The 20,642-nt window shown below is 40.0% G+C and overlaps 1 protein-coding gene across 5 annotated transcripts in view; it reads right to left on the bottom strand.

The window, feature by feature from the left end:
* Positions 1-20,642, bottom strand: part of mpped1 (metallophosphoesterase domain containing 1) — a 115,553-nt gene that overhangs the window by 89,091 nt on the left and 5,820 nt on the right. For 2 of the 5 annotated variants that reach the window (XM_008111425.3, XM_008111426.3), the window contains exon 2: positions 1,475-1,759. In XM_008111425.3, the coding sequence (XP_008109632.1) occupies positions 1,475-1,626 (152 nt within the window). In that variant the 5' untranslated portion in view covers positions 1,627-1,759. The remainder of the gene's footprint in view (positions 1-1,474; positions 1,760-20,642) is intronic. The other 3 variants (XM_008111427.3, XM_003221414.4, XM_062981880.1) reach the window with 2 other exon arrangements.

Raw genomic sequence — 20,642 nt, 5'->3', positions numbered from 1 at the left:
AGGTACCGCTTTTAGTGGGGAGAAAAAACATGTCCCTGAAAAACATGCCTTCTGATCAGGAAGGTGTCTATGGAACAAAGCTCCTGGGTGTGAAAGAATGGAGCAACAGCACCAAAGATGGAAAAAAGAGGGAAGCCTGCCTCTGTCTATGTACTGTTCTGTCTTTGTTAATTGTATAACGGCATTGAATGTTTCCCATATATGTACCTGTAATATGCTCCGAGTCCCCTCGGGGGGATGGAGCGGAATATAAATAAAGCATATTATTATTATTATTATTATTATTATTATTATTATTATTATTATTATTATATTGGGAATAATATCTCTTACAATTTCTTGAAGGGGGAATTGTACCACAAACTGTCTAGATACTGGACTCTAACCATAGCTGGTTCTATACTGCCAAATAATACAGCTTGAACTGCAGTATATGTCCAGTGTAGACCCATATAATACAATTCGAATTACATTATTTGGTCATGTAAATTCAGCCTGTGTTTCCCACCAGTGTTCTGTCCTACTTCAAAAACTTAGCAGGTTCACCTGTCCACAATTATTACAGATAATTCTAAAGTGAAAGTCTACTTTGATTGTCACATGGCATTATTTCAGTTCTTACCACTGCTATGTTACTTTTAAAATGTCCTTCTACAATTCCTTCCCCGCTCACCTCTCCCATACTTTTTCTTCTCTCTTAAGGCCATATTTTGCATTTCACCAAATTCAGATTTAATTAGAGCAAAGTAGCAGGCTTAAAGATATCCTATGCAAAAGGTAATTTAAACAGACTAATCTGTTTCAAGAAAAGTTATAAAAACAAACTTGTTCACTAAGCTAAGAGGGAAAAGAATATTGTGCATTTTCAGTTTCCTTAGCACATCTTTTACAGTAAAATGTAATTCTTCATTTCACTATTAAAGCTTCTACTTTCGCAGTTATGAGTGATTCTGCATGTTGCATTAAAAAATAAATCACCTCCAGAACAATAAACTTTACAGATGTTTTTGCAATGTGCAAACATCAAACAAACACATTAATTTAATTACACTCTAAGTGCCCTGTGCCTTTCAAATACTGTCAGTATTAAAGCAAAGCCAATCAAATGTGTGCCCATTGTATTACATTAGTTGCTGCCAGTCTTTTATTTGCGAATCTCTAGCCAAACTATGGGGATCATTCTATAAAAGGTTTCATTTTAAAAAAACAACTATTAACTTAAGGATGCGGAGTAGCTAATCATTTTAATACAATTCTGTCTATACTAACCATTTCTGTATTTTTAGTTGACATTTTATTAAAATGTAAGATGCATCAGCACAGAATAACTCCTTGCATCCCTTAATGAATATACCTGTTTCACCCAAATATCCCCTAGATACTCATTTTTGACTGGCCCATCAAATACCACGTTGACATAGCAATAACCATTCAGAAGGCTGTGCTATAACAATAACAGAACTATTCTACTTACATTTGCACATGTGGGGGCTGGAAACGTCCCTGGTTAATGTTGTAGAACGTGAACGCCTGTGTTGGGTTTGAGCTGTACTCATCAACTTCAATTATGAGTCTACTGTGCTGATGCCTTCTAGCTGTCATAATGTGCGACTGGGCAAAAGCCATGCTTGCTTTGTGGGTGGTTATATGGCTTTTTCAGGGAAGCATATCCATTATCTTCCTATATTGGTTGAAAACATCCATGTTCTCTTCTCACTGCATTATGCACAAGCTCCCATTCTGAAAACCTGAAAGCAAACTTTTAAAAATGTAGCTTCTGTAAGTGTTTGACAGTCAATCTGCTTGGAATATAATTCACTTAATGTCAGAGAGAGATTTAGAGGAGGAAGATAAATACTAGCAACTCAAATATATCATTACAAGCGTTTTCAGTTCAACTATCTAATGAATATAAACATATATGTTTTACTGGGTTAGCAAGGATGAAAACAAATTTATCAAAAGAACACATGGAACATGTCCCAACAGTTAATGGTGTTTAATCATAAACCTACTGAACAAAGCACTGCTGTTTTAAAATTATATGCCACATTCTAATGCATTGGAAACAATTATTAAATTAGAGTCCCCCGTATTAGAGAATGTTTATATTATTGCTAAAATCAACTGCATGTCTGTGCATGAAGAGATTACAAGTGAGTATGTGTTCCAAAGAAATCAGTACAAGGTCTGTTTTGTCATGCAGCTCAATGGCATTCACAAAATTGTGTATTACTTACAGCAGTGGTTCCCAACCTTTTTTTGACCAGGGACCGCTTGACCAGGGCCCACTCTCCAACATTAGTACCAAAACGGTTATGAATCAGGTTTTGGTCAACTTTAGATTCGATTTGGTTATTTGGGATGCTGATTCAGAAAATTGCATTGGATAGACAACATCAGCTCAGGTTTCTGATACAGAACATATGCCATCCAGTAGTCGCCATCTGCTCGCCTACAGAAAACCATATTTAATAATCTAGAGCTGATGTGGTCTATCCAATGCAATGTTCTGAATCAGCACCCCAAATACCTCTAGGAACAGGCCTAGAAATGAAGACACCAAGGCAGGCATGGGCAAACTAAGGCCCGAGGGCTGGATGCCACCACCTGGGCACTTACCTCAGGCCATATTCATTTTCCTTGTCCTCTTCGCATAAGGACACAGTGGCCTTCTATGTTCTTATGCCAAAAAAATGAGGGAGGGAGGCATGCAGCAGCTGAGAGCCCTCTGGAGTGCTCTCAGCCACCGGTGTCCCACCCTCCTCTCAGCATAAGGAGAGTGCAAGCCCTCTGGAGCACTCTCAGCCACCACCTGTCTTGTCCTCCTCCTGGCATCATGCCAAGAGGACAGCCCAAGGATCAGGAGGGTGGATTGGGGCAGTTGCCACATGTCTTGCCTTTCTCCCGGCATAAGAATGGGGTGAGCACAACCTGAGAGTGACCCAGGCTCTGTCCTGCCCTTTGCTAGCCCTCCCCCTCCTGGACCCACCCAGCGTAAGCCCAGCCCCCCTCCATGCTGGCCCAGCCCCAATGCGGCTCCAAGGCAAAATAGTTTGCCTATGCCTGCACCAAGGCATCCCCGCTTCCAGGTGCCACATGGAACGCCTTGGCTAAGTGGAAGGGGGGAGAAGGAGAAGCAGTAGTCAGGAAGCTTGTTGTCATGTCTATCATGGGTAGTCAGCCTCTCCCCTCCTGAAATCCCCTTGTCTCGATACTATAAGAGGGTTTTGCGAGACCAGTTGCTCTCGTTGCAGCGGTGTAATAACATTGAGGCCGCGGACCTCATTTTAGTTCTTGCAGACCATTGGTGGTCCATGGACCACAGGTTGGGAACCACTGACTTACAGCAATATTCTAAGAGCTGAAGCTGAAAATGCTGCATTGAATATAAAAAAACAAGTATCTTAAATGTGTGCCAGTTTCAATTTTTTTCCATACAGAATTCATTCAAGCTAATACATTATTCAAAACTGAATGTATCACATATAAATTATTCCAGTTGCCCTCGCATTATATGCACCTATTCACAAACTGTTTCATATTCATTTTTGGTATCAACTTCTAAAATGTAGTTCCTCCATCTTCATAAATCTCCACAGTTTGTTCTGTAAATTCCAAATTTATGTCAGTGTGGGAGCATTATGTACTTATTGCACTAGTAATTTTTGACAGCTTTCAAAAGATTAAACAAAGAGGTTCATATGATCCAGGCATATTTCATCTGTCAGCTAACCCATCCCAATATTGAGTTCACATTCACTTATTACATATTTATCAACTTGTAAAATATCTTTCTCGAATTGTTAAATTATACGGTACACTATCATCATGTCTTTAAAACACCATGAACAGGGAACACAATAATGGCTTTTTCTCAGGTGTATATATAAACATTTATCTCCCCCATTTTGTACAATTCTCCAGAATTTCACAAATTATGCAATGTCAAAACTGGACAGTTGCCGTCTTTTTTTTAAAAAAAATACTATCATCTACTTTCTATGAATTTAGCGATATTTTATTATACTTGACATCAAAGACAGCAGGAATGTGCACATTCATACATAAATGCTTTCAGGGGATTTTTTTTTTTTAAAAAAACTGCCCAGTACATTTTTTTAAAAAAAGAAATGGTGTCTGAATTTTAAGCTTTAAAAAGTTGCTTTTCATTTCTGCTCTTTCTAAAAACAGTTTAGAGATAGTGGGAAAATAACCCTACAATAAACCTTACAAAAATTAGGCATGACTGCTAAGCATAATAATAATAAACTTAATAATAAAACTTTATTTATACCCTGCCACCACCTCCCGTAGGGACTCGGGGCAGCTTACAAAATATCACACAGTGGTGCCATACAGCTACAGAAAGAATACAACAACATATAAAATCAATAACACATCAGATAAAACCAAACATATCAATAAAAACAACCTCTATTAAATAGTCAATAAAATATGGCTATAGCTATGATTAAAAGATCAGTACAACAATTTAGCACTTAATATTCCTGTTAGAAATATATATAAGGTGCTAAAGATTGGCAGTAAGTCTGGCAACTAAACACTATCAAAGCCTGGTGAAAAAACTAAGTTTTCAGCTCTTTTCAAAAGTGCTGTAATGTGGGGTGTGCCGAAGTTACCTGTGGATCGTGTCACAAAGGCGGGTGGATACCACCGAGGAGGGCCTCTCCCTCGTCCCCACCAGCCGTGCTTGAGACAGAGATGGAACCAAAAAGAGGGTTTCCCTAACAGAACGTAGAGCCTGCACCAATTCATAGGGGAAGATGCAGTCACAAAGAAAGGCTGGACCCAAATCATATAGGGCTTTGTTGGTCATGACCTGCACTTTGAATTGGGACTGGAAACTTATCGGCAGCCAGTGGAGCTGCTTCAGTAAGGGTGTGGTAGGCTCCCTGTAGCTAGCCCCAGTAAGTAATCTGACCTGAAAGCTGCCAGGTCCAAATCTTACCCAGGGAGAGCGCGGATGAGCTCCTTCTATCAGCTCCAGCTCCATGCGGGGACATGAGAGAAACCTCCTACAAGGATGGTAAAACATCAAAAACATCCGGGCGTCCCCTGGGCAACGTCCTTGCAGACAGCCAATTCTCTCAATCCAGAAGCAACTCCGGTTGCTCCTGACACGAAAAAAAAAGTAATCTGACTGCCTATCTTTGCACCAATTGCAATTCTGAGCAATCCATTCTAGATGTAACTAAGGCATGGACACCATGGCCAAGTCAGGCTTTTCAATGAATGATCACAGCTCACACACCAGCTTTAATTGTGCAAAGCCCCTCCCAGCCACTGCCGATATCTGAGCTTCAAGTGTCAGCGCTAAGTCCAGGAGGACCACCAGACTACGGACCTGTGTTCTTAGTGGGAGTGTAACACAATCAAGCACAGGTTAACACGCTATACCCCAATCGGCCCCGCAACTGGAGGAGGGCCTCTGCAATGTCAGGATTGAGCTTCAGCTTATTAGCCCTCCTCCAGTCTATTACAACTGTCAGACACTGGTCCAAGATCTGGGAAGCTTCCTTGGCTTTATGTGGAGTTGTGTGATATCTGTGTAATCATGTGCTTGTTTAGCTTTAGATTCCAACTAGTTCCTTGAGATCACCTTCCTCACTTAGCATATAAAATATCTGCAGCATTGTCTTTTACTTTAAAAAATGGATTGTATACAGATCTTGGAAAGAAATGCTTAATTGACTTGTTAAATTATTGATTTTTTATAATAATACTTTTTATTGTTGTACATTTTTTTAAAAAACACATAGTCTTATTCACACAAACACAAACATACAAAATCAATGTAAAAAGGGAGTAGAGATTGTGGAGCTTAAAGTTATACAAGTGTCTGCTATATCACCAAATAAGAGGAAGGGGAATGAGGGGGACAGACAAAAATAATGTTTGTTATAATTATTACATCCATATCTTCCACACCAGTACTATTATAAACATCATCTAAAATTTTAAAGTTCCAAATGTCCTCTCTAACAAAGCAGATACATTATCTTGTCATCTGATGCCAAAATGTGTTGTCTTATTGTCTCATATCTGGTACACTTTTGATAATCTTTTCCAATTCTTTGGATGTATTATTCTAAGTTTAGTTATTGTCATAAAAATCTACAGGATTCAATTTCCTTTGTTAGCAAGTTAGTATTGTATACATGACAATTCACTATGTTACATTGACATATATTGTCTCTTTTTTAACACTTCAGACAAATTATGTATTTGTGTGTTTATGTATGTATGTGTGTGTGTCCTTCTAAAATATCTAAGTATCAAGGGTTACAGTCATCTCTGTTGCAGTGGAACGACCTCACAGACAATATGGCAGTGCCATTTTTGTACGATCTGGTGTAGCAATCTCTGCAACTTCCCTCACAGAAGTGAACAACATTGAAATCTTATCTGTGGAACTTGATAGTTGCACCGTATCATCACTCTATAAACCACCTGGGGCTGATTTCTATTTTACACCCCCAACCAGTTGCCACAATCATGAAGCCCATTTTGTTGTGGGAGATTTCAATAGCCACAGCTGTGTCTGGGGCTATGACGAAGATGATAGAAATGGCGAAGCAGGTCTAACGTGGGCCGACAATAGTAGAATGAGCCTCCATGACAGTAAATTACCACCATCATTTAATAGTGGCCGATGGAAGCGTGGTTATAACCCTGATCTGATTTTTGTAAAGGAAAGCATAAGCTACCAATGCACCAAAAGGGTATTAAACCCAATACCTAACACACAACACAGACCAATATGCTGCGTAGCATATGCAGCTGTAAGACCGAAAAGTGTCCCATTCCGCAGAAGATATAACTTCAATAAAGCTAACTGGACAAAGTTTACAGAGACCTTGGAAACTGCTATTTCTGATATAGAACCTTCTATAGAAAATTATGACCTGTTCGTAGAAGCTGTGAAAAGATCCTCAAGGCTCTCAATCCCTAGAGGCTGTCGCACAAGCTACTTACCAGGCCTAAACGAAGAATCACTAAATCAGCTACAAGAATATCTCAGATTATTTCAAGAGAACCCATACAGTGATGGGACTATAGCAGCAGGCCAAAAACTATCTACAGCCTTAGCTAATGCTAAGAAAGACCGTTGGCTAGAGCTGCTTGAGAACCTGGACATGTCCAAGAGTAGCCGAAAAGCCTGGCAATTGCTGAGACGCCTGGATAGTGACCCTCTGGTCAACCCTGGACACGCGAACGTGACACCAGATCAGATAGCTCACCAGCTAATTCAGAATGGGAAAACCAACTGCAGCAGAATAAAGATGAAAATCAACAGGGCGCCAGAACTTGAAACCCACCAGTTGTCTTCTCCTCTAAACCTGAAAGAACTCAGAGAAGCCATCAAGCGATGTAAGACTGGTAAAGCACCTGGCCTAGATGACCTGATGATGGAGCAAATCAAACACTTGGGCCCCAAAGCTGAAAACTGGCTTTTGAAATTCTACAATCAATGCCTGGCACACAAACAGATTCCCAGAGCATGGAGGAAAACTAAGATAATTGCCATCTTAAAACCTGGTAAAGATGCCTCCAATGCCAGGAACTATCGACCAATCTCCCTCTTATGTCATCTATATAAAGTCTATGAGAGGGTGCTATTAAATCGACTAGGACCTGTTATCGAACCCAAGCTTATTGCACAACAAGCAGGTTTCAGACCAGGGAAAAACTGTACAGATCAAATTCTTCATCTGACTGAACATATCGAGGAAGGCTATGAGAAAGGCTGCATTATGGGAACAGTTTTTGTGGACCTTACGGCAGCCTATGACACGGTGCAACATAGAAAAATGCTGCATAAAGTCTACCATATCACCCGGGACTTTGACTTTACAAAAACTGTCCAGACCCTCTTAGAAAACCGCAGCTTCTATGTGGAGTTTCAGGGCCAGAAAAGCAGATGGAGGAGGCAAAAGAATGGTTTACCCCAAGGCAGCGTTCTTGCACCAACCTTATTTAATATCTTCACGAACGATCAGCCACAACCACCACTCACAAAGAGCTTTATATATGCTGATGACCTTGGCCTTACAACACAAACAAAAGATTTTGAAACAGTTGAAAAGCAACTCACCAATGCCTTGAAAGACCTCTCCAGCTACTACAAAGAGAACCACCTGAAGCCTAACCCTGCAAGACACAAGTGTGTGCTTTCCACCTACGTAACCGCGAAGCCAACAGGAAACTGAAAGTTACTTGGGAAGGCCAAGAGCTCGAACACTGTTTCCATCCTAAATACCTTGGTGTCACCTTAGACCGAACACTAACATATAGGAAACACTGCATGAACACCAAGCACAAAGTAGCTGCACGCAATAACATCCTGCGGAAACTGACTGGCAGCGCATGGGGTGCAGACCCACAAGTAATAAGAACATCAGCCCTGGCCTTGTCTTTCTCAACTGCAGAGTATGCCTGTCCTGTTTGGCACAAGTCTGCCCATGCAAAGCAGGTGGACATAGCACTGAATGAAACATGCAGAATCATCACGGGATGCCTTAAACCTACACCTGTTGATAAACTCTACAAGTTAGCTGGCATTGCCCCTCCTGACGTGCGACGGGAAGTTGCTGCTAACGGTGAGAGAAAAAAGGTCGAACATTGTGAAAGCCACCCACTGCATGGCTATCAGCCTCCTCTCACCAGACTCAAATCAAGGAAGGGCTTCATGAGAACCACCACTCCTCTTGATGTCCCCCCAGCAACAGCAAGGGTGTCCCTCTGGGCAGCTAAACCTGGCAATTCTAACTGGATGGCCCCCCAAGAGGGTCTGCCTCCAGGGGCAAACCAAGAATGGGCAACTTGGAAGTCCCTGAACAGACTCAGAAGCGGAGTGGGCAGATCAAAAGACAACTTGGCAAGGTGGCACTACCTGGAGGAATCCTCCACCTTGTGTGACTGTGGAGCTGAACAAACAACTCAGCATATGTATGCTTGCCCACAATGCCCTGCCTCATGTACGGAGGAGGAGTTGTTTAAAGCTACAGACGATGCGGTTGCTGTTGCCCGCTTTTGGTCCAAAACTATTTAGTTGCTTGTGATTTCTTTTCTTTTTTTATTTCCATTATTTGAAATGTATTTGTTGTACAATGCTTTTGACACGAAATAAATAAAGCCATCTCTGTTCAAATTAAAATGTACTACTGGGTCAATTATCTAAGGCCTTTTGAATCTCTTAAATGCGGAATGTTCTAACAGTACACAATGCATCTATATATCATTTGTAGTACTGTAATCTACAAATCCTACTGTAGTAGTCATCTTTCTTTGGTTTTTTATAAATTCAATAAAGAGTTTCCATTCTTCTTGAAGTTTCTGTGTATTTGTTTCTTATAACTCTTGAGCTAGTTTGTCCATTTTGGCCATTGCAAAAACTTTTGTAATCCAATCTTCTGTTGTTGGTATATTTTATTGTTTCCATGGTTTTGCATATTTGATTTCTTGCTGCTGTTGTCATACAAAGAAGTATTCTTTCTTGATGTTTCAATATTTGTTTGTTCATTAATCCCAATAGGAAGAATTCTGGTTTTAGTGGGATTTTATATTTTAGAATAGTTTGCATGTCTCTGTGAATCTTTATCCAGAATTCTTTAGCTTTTGAGCAAGTCCACCACATGTGGTAAAAGGGTACAGTCATTTAGTTACATTTACAACATATATTAGATCGTTTTCTGTATCTTAGGAAGTTTTTCTGGAGTTATGTACTCTCTTTATATATCATTTTGTAAAAAATATATTTGGCAATGTAACTCCTTGTAAATTTTAGTCACTTTTTCCAGAGTTCTCCCCATCCTTCTAAACTTATTACTCAACCTATATTTTTGCCCATTGGATCACAGGCTTTTTTACTTTTTCATCAATGATAAACAAGTTATTGATTTTTTTTGATTAGAAGTAGCTCCTTATATGGGAAAATGAAGACCTATTCAATTAAGACTCAAGGTGCACCCACACTGTAGAATTAATGCAGTTTAATTACACTTTCACTAATATGGTCCAATTATGTGGAATTCTAGGAGCTGTAGTTCTGTGAAGCACCAACGTTCTGGCAGAGAAGGCTAGAGAACATATAAATTGAAAACTCCCAGATTCCATAACACTAAACCATGACAGTTAAAGTGATGTCAAACTGCCTTTAATAGTGGTAACAAACAGAAGCACTGAATCTCTTTGGGAGATTACCGCATAATAGTCGTAATTACCTCCTTTTTTGATTGAAAAGGGGGAGTGCAAATATGTGGTGGCAACTGTTACTCAGTGAAAAATGTAACTATGGGGCTTCCCTCGGTGAGGTCTTCATGTGCCTCTCCCCTTTGCAGCTATGGGGATTCCTGCGCTTCCAGCTGGCAGTCACGGTAAGCACTATAGCTCAGAGGGGAGAGGCGCATGGATGGGTTAAGCTTAACCCACCTGTGCACATTTCACCTTTGCAGCTACAGGGCTTCCCACAGCTCCCAGGGGAAACCCTGTAGCACAAAGGGTGCAACTATTATGTGAGGAACAGGAAACATACCAATTTTGCCATCCCGAACATGGGGGTACAACTTATATGTGGTGGTGACTATTATGCGATGAAATACAGTAGTTTTAACAAAGTTAGGCAAGCAAGTGATATGCCAAAACTTTACTAATTGCATTTAAAGATACAGTGAAACATATATACCTGCAGTACCTAAACCCTGGCTAACTACAAAATGTTTTAAGAAGAGACGCAGCTCAGCATAATCTGCATTTGCCATATTATGGGAGGAGGAAAAGAGGAAGGAGACTTTTGTGTGCTTACAAGCCCACCTGGGAGGAACTCTTATCCCACAATGGTGCATGAGCAAATAGGAAAACGTTCTAGGGGCAGCATACAAAAAAACCTTACTATATACATTCCCATTGCTCTAACAAACAGTGGGTGAAGGGGAGAAACAGAATTATTGGTTGGGAAGTAGTAAGGGTATGCAATTCCGGAAAAACTCATCCCGTTTTCGCCTGGGCTCCCATTCTGTTTTTCAGAAAGCTCCCAAATTCAGGAGGGAGGAAATGCAGTTTCTCAGATCCACAGCCAGAAGCTCCATTTTCGCTTTGGGAAGATCCGGAGCACCAAGCTAACAACGTGCACACCCCTATTTTTTAGCAGACTTCTTAGAGGTTTCTCCTAACATGTAATGACTCGCAAGCATGCCTGATTGACACTGAAGTTAATCGTGCACATTAATACATTAATTATTTTAAGGACATCCAAATTTCTTACCATAGATAGCTCTCCTGTCTGATTAGGAAGAGAAGGAGGATTAAGATTAGAGAAAATGCTTGGTGGCTCTGTTGCTTGCCCAGCCAATCTGCTTTGTGTAACAGGAAATAGAAGAGGTTCTAGAAAAATGTCCCCAGAAAAAAAAGCCACTGAAGGAGAATGGGAAGAAAACTGAGTCCTCCTCTGGAAAAGAATCGGGTAGGGTAAGCAATTTATTTGCTTACCTGTCAAGCATCCATAGGTCCTACAGAATGTCAGTTCCGTTAGTTTGATCGGATAGCCCCCTATTGATCTTTCCTTGGGCTTGGTGGTGAATTGTGACCCTCAAGGGCAGTGGGGGGGGGGGTTGATTTCAACAGTCTAGTGATTTCATTCTGGTTTCATTGTATATCATAATTTGGGGTGAACTTCAGCACATGCCTTTGTGATCCTTTAGCTTGTTTGGTTTTGTTCACACAGTGATATAATGGAATGTTTTCCCCAGTTTCATCTCCTTCCTTGACTTTTCCTATCTCATTATCATTCCCCTTCTGCTCTCCTCCCATTCTGCTCTCCTCCTCCTATTTACATTTCCCATTCTGCATCACATGCTTTGGGGAACTCATTAAAATTCCCTCAATTCATTGAGCTAAATTGGGGGATCCAGATTGTGACAAGAGAACTTAAAACAATTAAGAGTACTTTAGTATAGGCTAACAACAAAATGTCTCTTGGGTCAACACACTACTCTCTATAAATTCCAAGGTTAGTTGTGTAAACTATCCTTTTACTTGAAAAATTGAACAATAATCAACTAATTAAACAATTATTAAATTATTACTGTTAGTGGGAATAGATTATTTCTATTCCAATATCTATCATTTTATGTCACCAAACTAATTTTCAGATGTAGCAGTAGTGGTTTATTACTTATTATTTTCAAATATAACATTCCAAGCTCTAATCTGAATTAAGTCATACATAACCGAGAGTTATTCAAATCTATATGCCTTAATCAGTTATGACTCAGTTAAGGCCCTTTATTTCAGTAGGTCTACTCCAAGAATAACCATGGCCCCATCTACACTGCCAAATAATGCAGATTGAATTGCATTGAATTGGAGAGCCCCCGGTTGCATAGAGGGGTAAAGCCTTGTGACTTGAAGGTTGGGTTGCTGACCTGAAAGCTGCCAGGTTCAAATCCCACCCGGGGAGAGCGCAGATGAGCTCCCTCTTTCATCTCCAGCTCCATGCGGGGACATGAGAGAAGCCTCCCACAAGAATGGTAAAAACATCAAAACATCCAGGCGTCCCCTGGACAACGTCCTTGCAGACGGCCAATTCTCTCACACCAGAACCGACTCAGGTTGCTCCTGACACGAAAAAAAATTCCATTGAATTGAAATGTACAGGTCTGCACGTTCATATAATCCAGTTCAACCTGCATTATAGTGGCAGTGTAGATGGGGCCTAAAACTAAATTGAATATAATGAGCATTTTATAACATAGCACATTTATATTCTTTGTGTTTGCCTTTCAGCTCTTCAACAAACCTAAATCACTTTTAGTGCAACCTGCACATATTGACTTTGAAGTAAATCTCATAGTGATCAGCAAGATTTGCATTCACTTAAATATGTACAGGAGTGCAGCTCTCCTTATGCTTTGTCGTGAAATCATAAATATTGGAACCTTGCAGTTTTCAAAAGAGAAAGGTTTTCATGACTGTATGACATTGTCAAAGCTACAGCTTTTGAAAGACACCAAATATCGATAGAACTAATAGAACTAATATTACTGGATAACTGTTATGAACCTATCCAAAATATCATTGAACTAGTAAAACAAAATGAAAGATGGGCATATAATTTTTAAGAAAATAAAATCTTATTTAATTGGACATAAGAATGTGAAAAATCTACCCATTCTTTTAAAAGGGCCTCAGTTATAATAAATTCAATTTGTTAGCTATACTGAAAGAATTAAAACATTAATCATAAGGCCACATCATTATCTATTAAATATGCTGAAGATGATTATTACTTATATTAAGATTCATTTTTGCTGATAAACTAAATATGTAAAGCAAAATACCTATTTTATCATAATTATTTTAAAAGTCTACTATACATACAATACAATGTTATCATCACAAAGAAGACTTTACTGTCTACATGAGCAATCATACCTGCCACGTAAAAATATGCTTAAGCAGAAACAGGCTCAGAAATGGATCTAAACCATCTATGACTGAGAGTGGAAATGAAGAGGGAATTGTATTGTTCTTATAACAAATCTATTGCCTTCACTTGCACTTCTGAGCATAATTCAAACTGCTGGATATGACTTTTACAGTCTTTTACATCTTAAGACTGATTAACCTCGAGAAATTTCCCAAATCAGAACAAGCAGCTATTACCAGACCATTGCGTTCCACAGATATGTGTGTACGTTCCTTCACATGTGAATTTAGCATGTCATGGATTTCATAGTGTTTCCTAAAGCTGTCTCCACTGAGCTTTACCACCAATCCTTGTGTAGCCACGCTGGCAATATAGGTTAAACCCTTGTGAACTGCTGACCTAAACGTTGGGTTGCTGACCTGAAGGTTGCCAGTTTGAATCCGCGAGATGGGGTGAACGTCCGTCTGTCAGCTCTAGCTTGAGGGAACACGAGAAAAGCCTCCCAGAAACACATCCGGGCGTCCCATGGGCAACGTATCTGTAGACAGCTAATTATCTCACAGCAGAAGCAACTTGCAGTATGTTCTCAAGTCGCTTCTGTCACGATAAAAACAACCCAATCCTTGTGCATAACTTGGGAACTGCCTGTAGTCCCAAAGTAGCAGAACTGCTTCCATCTCTTCTCCTTGTAGTCTCCCTGTGTGGCCTCAAAGACAGCTCTGGAAATCTGGAGCCCCATCTACACTGTGACATAATTCTGTTTCTGATCCCAGATTATCTGCTTTGAACTCGATTATATGGCAGTATACACTCCTATAATCCAGTTCAAAGCAGATAATCTGGGATCAGATACTGGATTATATGGCAGTGTACATCCAGCTTGGATTTTTTTTAAACATTTTTAATAATAAAGAAAATTTGTTCCTGGTTGAAAGTGCTATTTTCTGTTTCATTGTGTTGTCTTTAATTTGAAACTAGTTATTCTATTCCAACAAAGGAAAAGGTGCTATAGGGCAATGTCACTTGTGCAAAGACAAAGGTTTTGCAGTGTAATACATTTTCGCCATATTTTTATGACAGAACCAATTAGGAACTGCCATTTATAACCAAGGACCAAAAATCATAGTACAGACACCATCAAGGGGCATCTAGACTGACCCTCTTCTTTTGGGCAGAAAGGCACCATCCAAATTCTCCTGACATCCAATTAATATGCTTCCCCTATTGAGTTGGAGGGGACCCTCGTGACCCATCCAGGCATTTAGGTCATTTTTTCCAGCCCAGCACAGAGATTGGCTTACTTATTAGAGAGAGATCAACCACAGTCTTCCTCTTTGCAAATTCCGTGGCTGATGTTAGGGAGGAGCAAACCTCTCTCTCCTCTATCCTGATTGGTGCCTTTTGATGCTGATGCAATCTGGGAAATGTAGTTTAGGGCAGGCTTCGCTTCCCAAAACATGTTTGCGCAAGCACATAATTAAATTACTACTACCTCATTTTTAAAGCTATTGGCATGAAACTTGCTACAATGGTAGAACACATTTACCATCTTTTGCCCATCAAGTTTCATAATGTTTCACTTATTCACAGAATTTTGGTGAATTTTCCAAGTTTTTATAAACAACATTAAAAAAAAACTACAAGAGCTATCTATTTGAATTTTATCTATAATGCACAAGATAACCAGGGAATCAATCCTCAGAAGTTTCAGAAAGATTCGCACACCTACAGATTTTGGGGGATTTTAAAAAGTGTAGACCAAAACAATGTATTCCCCCAAAATGAGACAACAGCAATTCCCTTGAATGTCTGTCTTTATGACACACAACCACATAACTTCAACTTAGCACAGATTTATACTATTAATTACTTACTTTACTCCTCTTTGCAGATCCAATAATTGTATTATTAGAGTAACTCCAAACAGCAAATGCTGCAGTCAGCCCTCATTTGGGTCCTTCAGCCCCCATTTGGGTCCTGAGCAGCATTACATTCTGGGAAATGTAGTTTAGGACAGGGCCTTTTGCATTCTCTGCCATTGGGGACCTCATTTTCCCAAACTACATTTAAGATGACTGTTTTCTCCATTACATTTAGTTCCACCCACACCCTTATGGTAACAACAATGGGGCCAAAGGAATGGTTATTTAAACACTTTATGTTCTCTTAAAGTTGCTTAATGGTTATACTGAATATTAAACTGATCTTGGGAGACATCCAAACATTACAGATCATTAACAAAATAAATTGGTGAGTGTTGCAATTTCTAAATCTCCCCTACACACAAACACACACCTTTCCTGCATTTCTCGGAAATCACTTTGTATGCATGAATTTAACGATTATGATCCGAAATTATGCACAAGTCTAGACCCTACACTGCCATATAGTCCAGTTCAAAGCAGATAATCTGGTATCAGATACTGGATTATATGGCAGTGTAGAAGCCTCTCTCTTTTTCAGGCTGGTCCTGAGGCCACTGATGTAAGAATATATGGAAATGGGTTAAATTTGTACAAGGAATTTGACTCTTGATATAAACACAGTGGATATGGAGGAAGACTAGAAAGCCAAAGTAGAAGTGAACAGAACATACCCTCTGAAAAAACTTCTGCGGCAGTCTGCTCCACTAGAGGAAAAAAATGGGACTGTCACAGCTCAAGTACTCCATATTGGGCTAAAAAGATGCACTGAACATATGGTGACTATCTTGAAGCCTATTTCATAATCTTGAATGAAGTGCTGAAAAATAATTGTTTTATGTCTGACACTATTAACGTTTGGATGACACTGAGTGAGACCCTGAAAATAAAATATGCAACAGCACAATTAAAATACATGGTTTGAAAAAACAAATAGGTTATATGGCAGTGTAGATGGCACCTGATTTGGCTGAAATTGGTTTTTTTAAAGAACATTTATCTAAAGCCCAGAATACTTAAGTTTAAAAATCCATGTACATGTTTTGTTCATATTGTTGTGTGCTGAAGAAGAAAACTAAAAAGAGGAATCAATAATGCAAGCCAACATGTATTTTTCATCAGATATAATTTTAGGTCATTCTTATACAGTTTTTTGCACTGAATTCAGATCTGTGTTTATTTTTTTCTCTATCATGTGTAGTTTTTGTGATGAGGCTAATCAAATAATGCAGTATGGGGTGAGTTTCAATTTCTAAAATATTTGTTGTGTGCCAGTAAACGCCTCAGAAATGGCTTAATATCCAATTTTCCTGATTCTTCCTATTTTTTCTGATTTTTTTTTACACCTATACTGCCTATTTAAATCACTTGTGTGACTATTTAGTCCTATAGTACAGTGATTCTCTTGCACCATCCCTGTGCATGACAATCTCTCAAGTACAGCAAATGCATATTAAATGTCTTTACAACAGAAATGGGATCTTTTCACCTCACTCTTATGAGTGCTACTCTTATTCCACTGCCTGCTAAGAGAGATCACTTGCATATTATGAAATGCCTTTTATCAGCCCATTGCTTGCACAATGCCAGTCATTTCCTGATGCAGACAGCAACCACTATTGTTCAGAGTCATGCAAATACATTTTTCTGCTAAAGTAGAACAACAAATAGTACAATTCACTCAATTCATGGTGCATGCTGTCCAAGGCCAGCCAAGTTGTTTTAACAAAAGAAAGGAAACCTCATAAGCCTTTTTTCATCTCTACAAATAAAAAATCAACAATACTAAGCTAGATTATGTACAATGTATCATACTCTCCATAATTTCTATTCTAGATGGCTGCCTCACTTTGCCTTAAAGATGGGATCAGCTGTGCTACTCATTGTCTTGCCACTGTAACTGGGAATCCCCAAGTTTTCAAAATTTGGGACTATTCTATAGTATGAAAAATCTATGTTAAGTATTCCTACCTTCTAATCAAGAACATTCCAAAATTTATATAGCTAACAATGATAGCATAATTAACAAAGATACAGGACTATGTAGTGTGACATCAATAGTTATGTGCCTACAAGTCATTTTGAAGTACTGTATTGGCAAACACAAATCCAACTTATGGCAAAACAACATTTACCCAGTGACTGGTTCGGTTCTAAAACAGCAAATCTGGAAATGTTGATACAGAAAAGATCAGAGAGTCACACCAATGAGATATATGTTTGACCTGGAAAATCAGAGAACCAATTCTGCACACCACATGTGCTTGAAGAAGGCCACAAGGTCTGAGCTCACTGTTGCTGTTGTTGTTGTGACCATCAAGTTGTTTCAGACTTATGACAACCATAAAGTGAACCCATCATGGGGTTTTCTTGGTGTGATTTTTTCAGAGGGGGGTTGCCTTTGTTTTCACTGAAGATGAGAGGGTGTGGCTTGCCCAAAGTGACCCAACAGGTTTCCATAGCTGAGTGGGGATTCCAACCATAGTTTCCAGAGTCTTTGTCCAATGCTCAAATCAGTATACCGTGTTGGTTCCTGTGGCATCAGTTGATGTGCATAAATAGTAGCAGAATTGTCAAGGTGTAAAATAACTGACAGTTATAACAGCCTGAGTTGAAAATTTAAAGGAATAAACCTTTTATCATATATTAAAGCTGAAACTGTGTATATCACCAAAATATACATTTACAAGCCAACTCATCAAAATTTGACTGCATTATATTTGCCATTACTGTCAATCTAAGTTAAACAAGCAAGCTAAAAGGAGAACCAAGTCCCTTAGGACATTTAAGCTGCAAGCTAAAGAATTGTTTAGGTTTTCTCCCTTCCTCTTCCCATCCCATCCATTCTTCAACTATAGCATTATTATGAATTACGTTTTGAACCTTAGGAACATAGTCATGTTAATAACAACAGCCGTGCATGTAACATGTTTAAAAAATTTCAAAGTTTATCAGCATCACCAAATTTGTAAGATACATCACTGAACACATATGCCTAGGGAGGAAACTCCCCGAGTGACTTGTATTCATGTTTGCAAGGAGGAATAAAAATGCCTGCAATAGATTGAAATCAAACTGTGAATGCATCGTTATATATCAGTTAAAATTGGTTGGACCAGTGGCCAGCTATCACCATGGCCCCTTCCACACAGCTATCTAAAATCCACATTGAACTGAATTATATGGCAGTATAGACTCAGATAATCCAGTTCAAAGCAGATATTGTGGATTATCTGCCTTGAAATGCTGGGTTATATGGCTGTGTGGAAGGGCCCCAAGAGGGTTGAAACAAGCTGAACCAGAAACCTATAATCCGTGGTCTGTTCTTGCTGTGGCTAATTGGTCTTTATACAGATTTCTCAGGAGACAGACAAAGTGACCTGGTATCCCCATACCACCAAGAACTTGCCATAATTTATTATGATCCACACAGCCAAAGGCTTTAGAATCTATATCTATATCTGTCTATCTAAATCTATATTATCTATATCCATAATAAAAGCAAAAACCTGTATGTGGCACAGGTGTCTGTTCACACAGACAGCCTCCAACCTCCACAAACAGGCTACAGTTCCCAGAGCTTAGGAGCCAGCAAGTCACTCTTTTCCACTGACATTGCGGTTACAGCGAGCTCCATGAACATGCAGCCCAAACCCTGCCAATGTCCTTCCCAGACACTACGGCTCACCACCCAAGGAATGCTTTCATTTGGGGACCATTTCATCCTAGATTTTGCATTGTCCTCCACCACAGGCAGGCATCCCAGGGTTTCCTATTGGTGTGAAATTTGCATGACCCCGCCTACTGCCCTTTCCTTTCAAATCTGTCTGCAAAACAAACACAGCAGAAGAGGAGTTTGGGGGATTGGCTCCACATGGTGGATGTGGTAGTTCACCTGCATCAAGTCAGAGCACTGTGATTCCTACTGGGGAATGTAGAGGAGTTGTAGTTCACCTACACCCAGAATGCTATGAACCCAACCAATGATGGGTCTGGGCCAAACTTGCCATGCATACCTGATATCCCCAGATTTGAATACTGATGGGTTTTGAGGGGAATTGCCCTGGACATTTGGGAGTAGCAAGTGCTGGGATTTATAGTTCACCTACAATGAATTAGCACTCTGAACCCCTCCGATGATGGACCAGGACCAAACTTGGCACACAGAGCCCCATAACCAAAAGAGCATATTGGACAAGTTTGGGGGAAAGGGAGTTATAGTTCACCTGCATCCAGAGAAACAGTGACCCCCACCGACAATGGACTGGGACCAAACTTTGCACAGAGAAGCCTCATGACCAACTGAAGATACTGCAGGGGTTTGTGGGAATGGGCCTTGATTTTGGGAGTTGTAGTTCCCCGGCATCCAAAGATCACTGAACCCAGCCAAAGATGAATCTGGATCAAACTTGGTACGCAGACTCAACATAGTCTGCTGTGGATATTGACAGATGTTTTGGGACAACTGCCCCTGGAATCTGAGAGTTGTAGCAGTTCACTACCATCCAGAGAGCACTGCAGTGGGGCGATGACCAGCCAACGACAGATCTGGACCAAACTTGGTACACAGCACCCAAAATGGCCAACTTTGAATACTGGCAGGGTTTGGGGAGGATTGACCCACGGTTCTGGGAATTGTAGTTCACCCACTCCAAACTGAGAATACCTAACAATCAAAGACAAATCATGCCTTTATCAAATAACTCGGGCATCACCGGGTTCCCAAGCTAGTAGTCAATAAAGCAGAAATAGATGTTTTTCTGAAACTCCCTGGCTTCCTCCATTATCCAGCGGATATTGGCAATTTGGTCTCTCATTCCTCTACCTTTTCTAAACCCAGCTTGCACATCTGGTAACTCTTGCTCCATGTATTGCTGGAGTCTGCCTTGCAGGATCTTGAGCATTACCTTACTGACATGTGAAATAAGTGCCACTGTACAGAATTTTGAGCATTCTTTAGCATTTCCCTTTTTTGGTATGGATTTTCATTCCACAGTCCCCCATAATCCCAGATACTTCAGGGTTTAAAACAAGGGTGGGAATATTTCAATTCTAACTTATTTTTAATTCGAACTCAGGCCCATTAACTGGAGATATTTTTTATCATGTCAGGAAGGACTTGATAACTTGCTGCAAGTCCCTTCTGGTGTGAGAGAATTGGCCGTATACAGAGACGTTACTCAGGGGATGTGTTAGCTGGGGGGGGGGGGCTTCTCCCATGTCCCCGCAAGCTAGAGCTGATAGATGGGAGCTCACCTCATCTCATGGAT

This window comes from Anolis carolinensis, chromosome 5 (assembly GCF_035594765.1).
Source record: "Anolis carolinensis isolate JA03-04 chromosome 5, rAnoCar3.1.pri, whole genome shotgun sequence".
Taxonomy (NCBI): Eukaryota; Metazoa; Chordata; class Lepidosauria; order Squamata; family Dactyloidae; genus Anolis; species Anolis carolinensis.
This window is presented reverse-complemented; position numbering and strand designations above follow the sequence as displayed.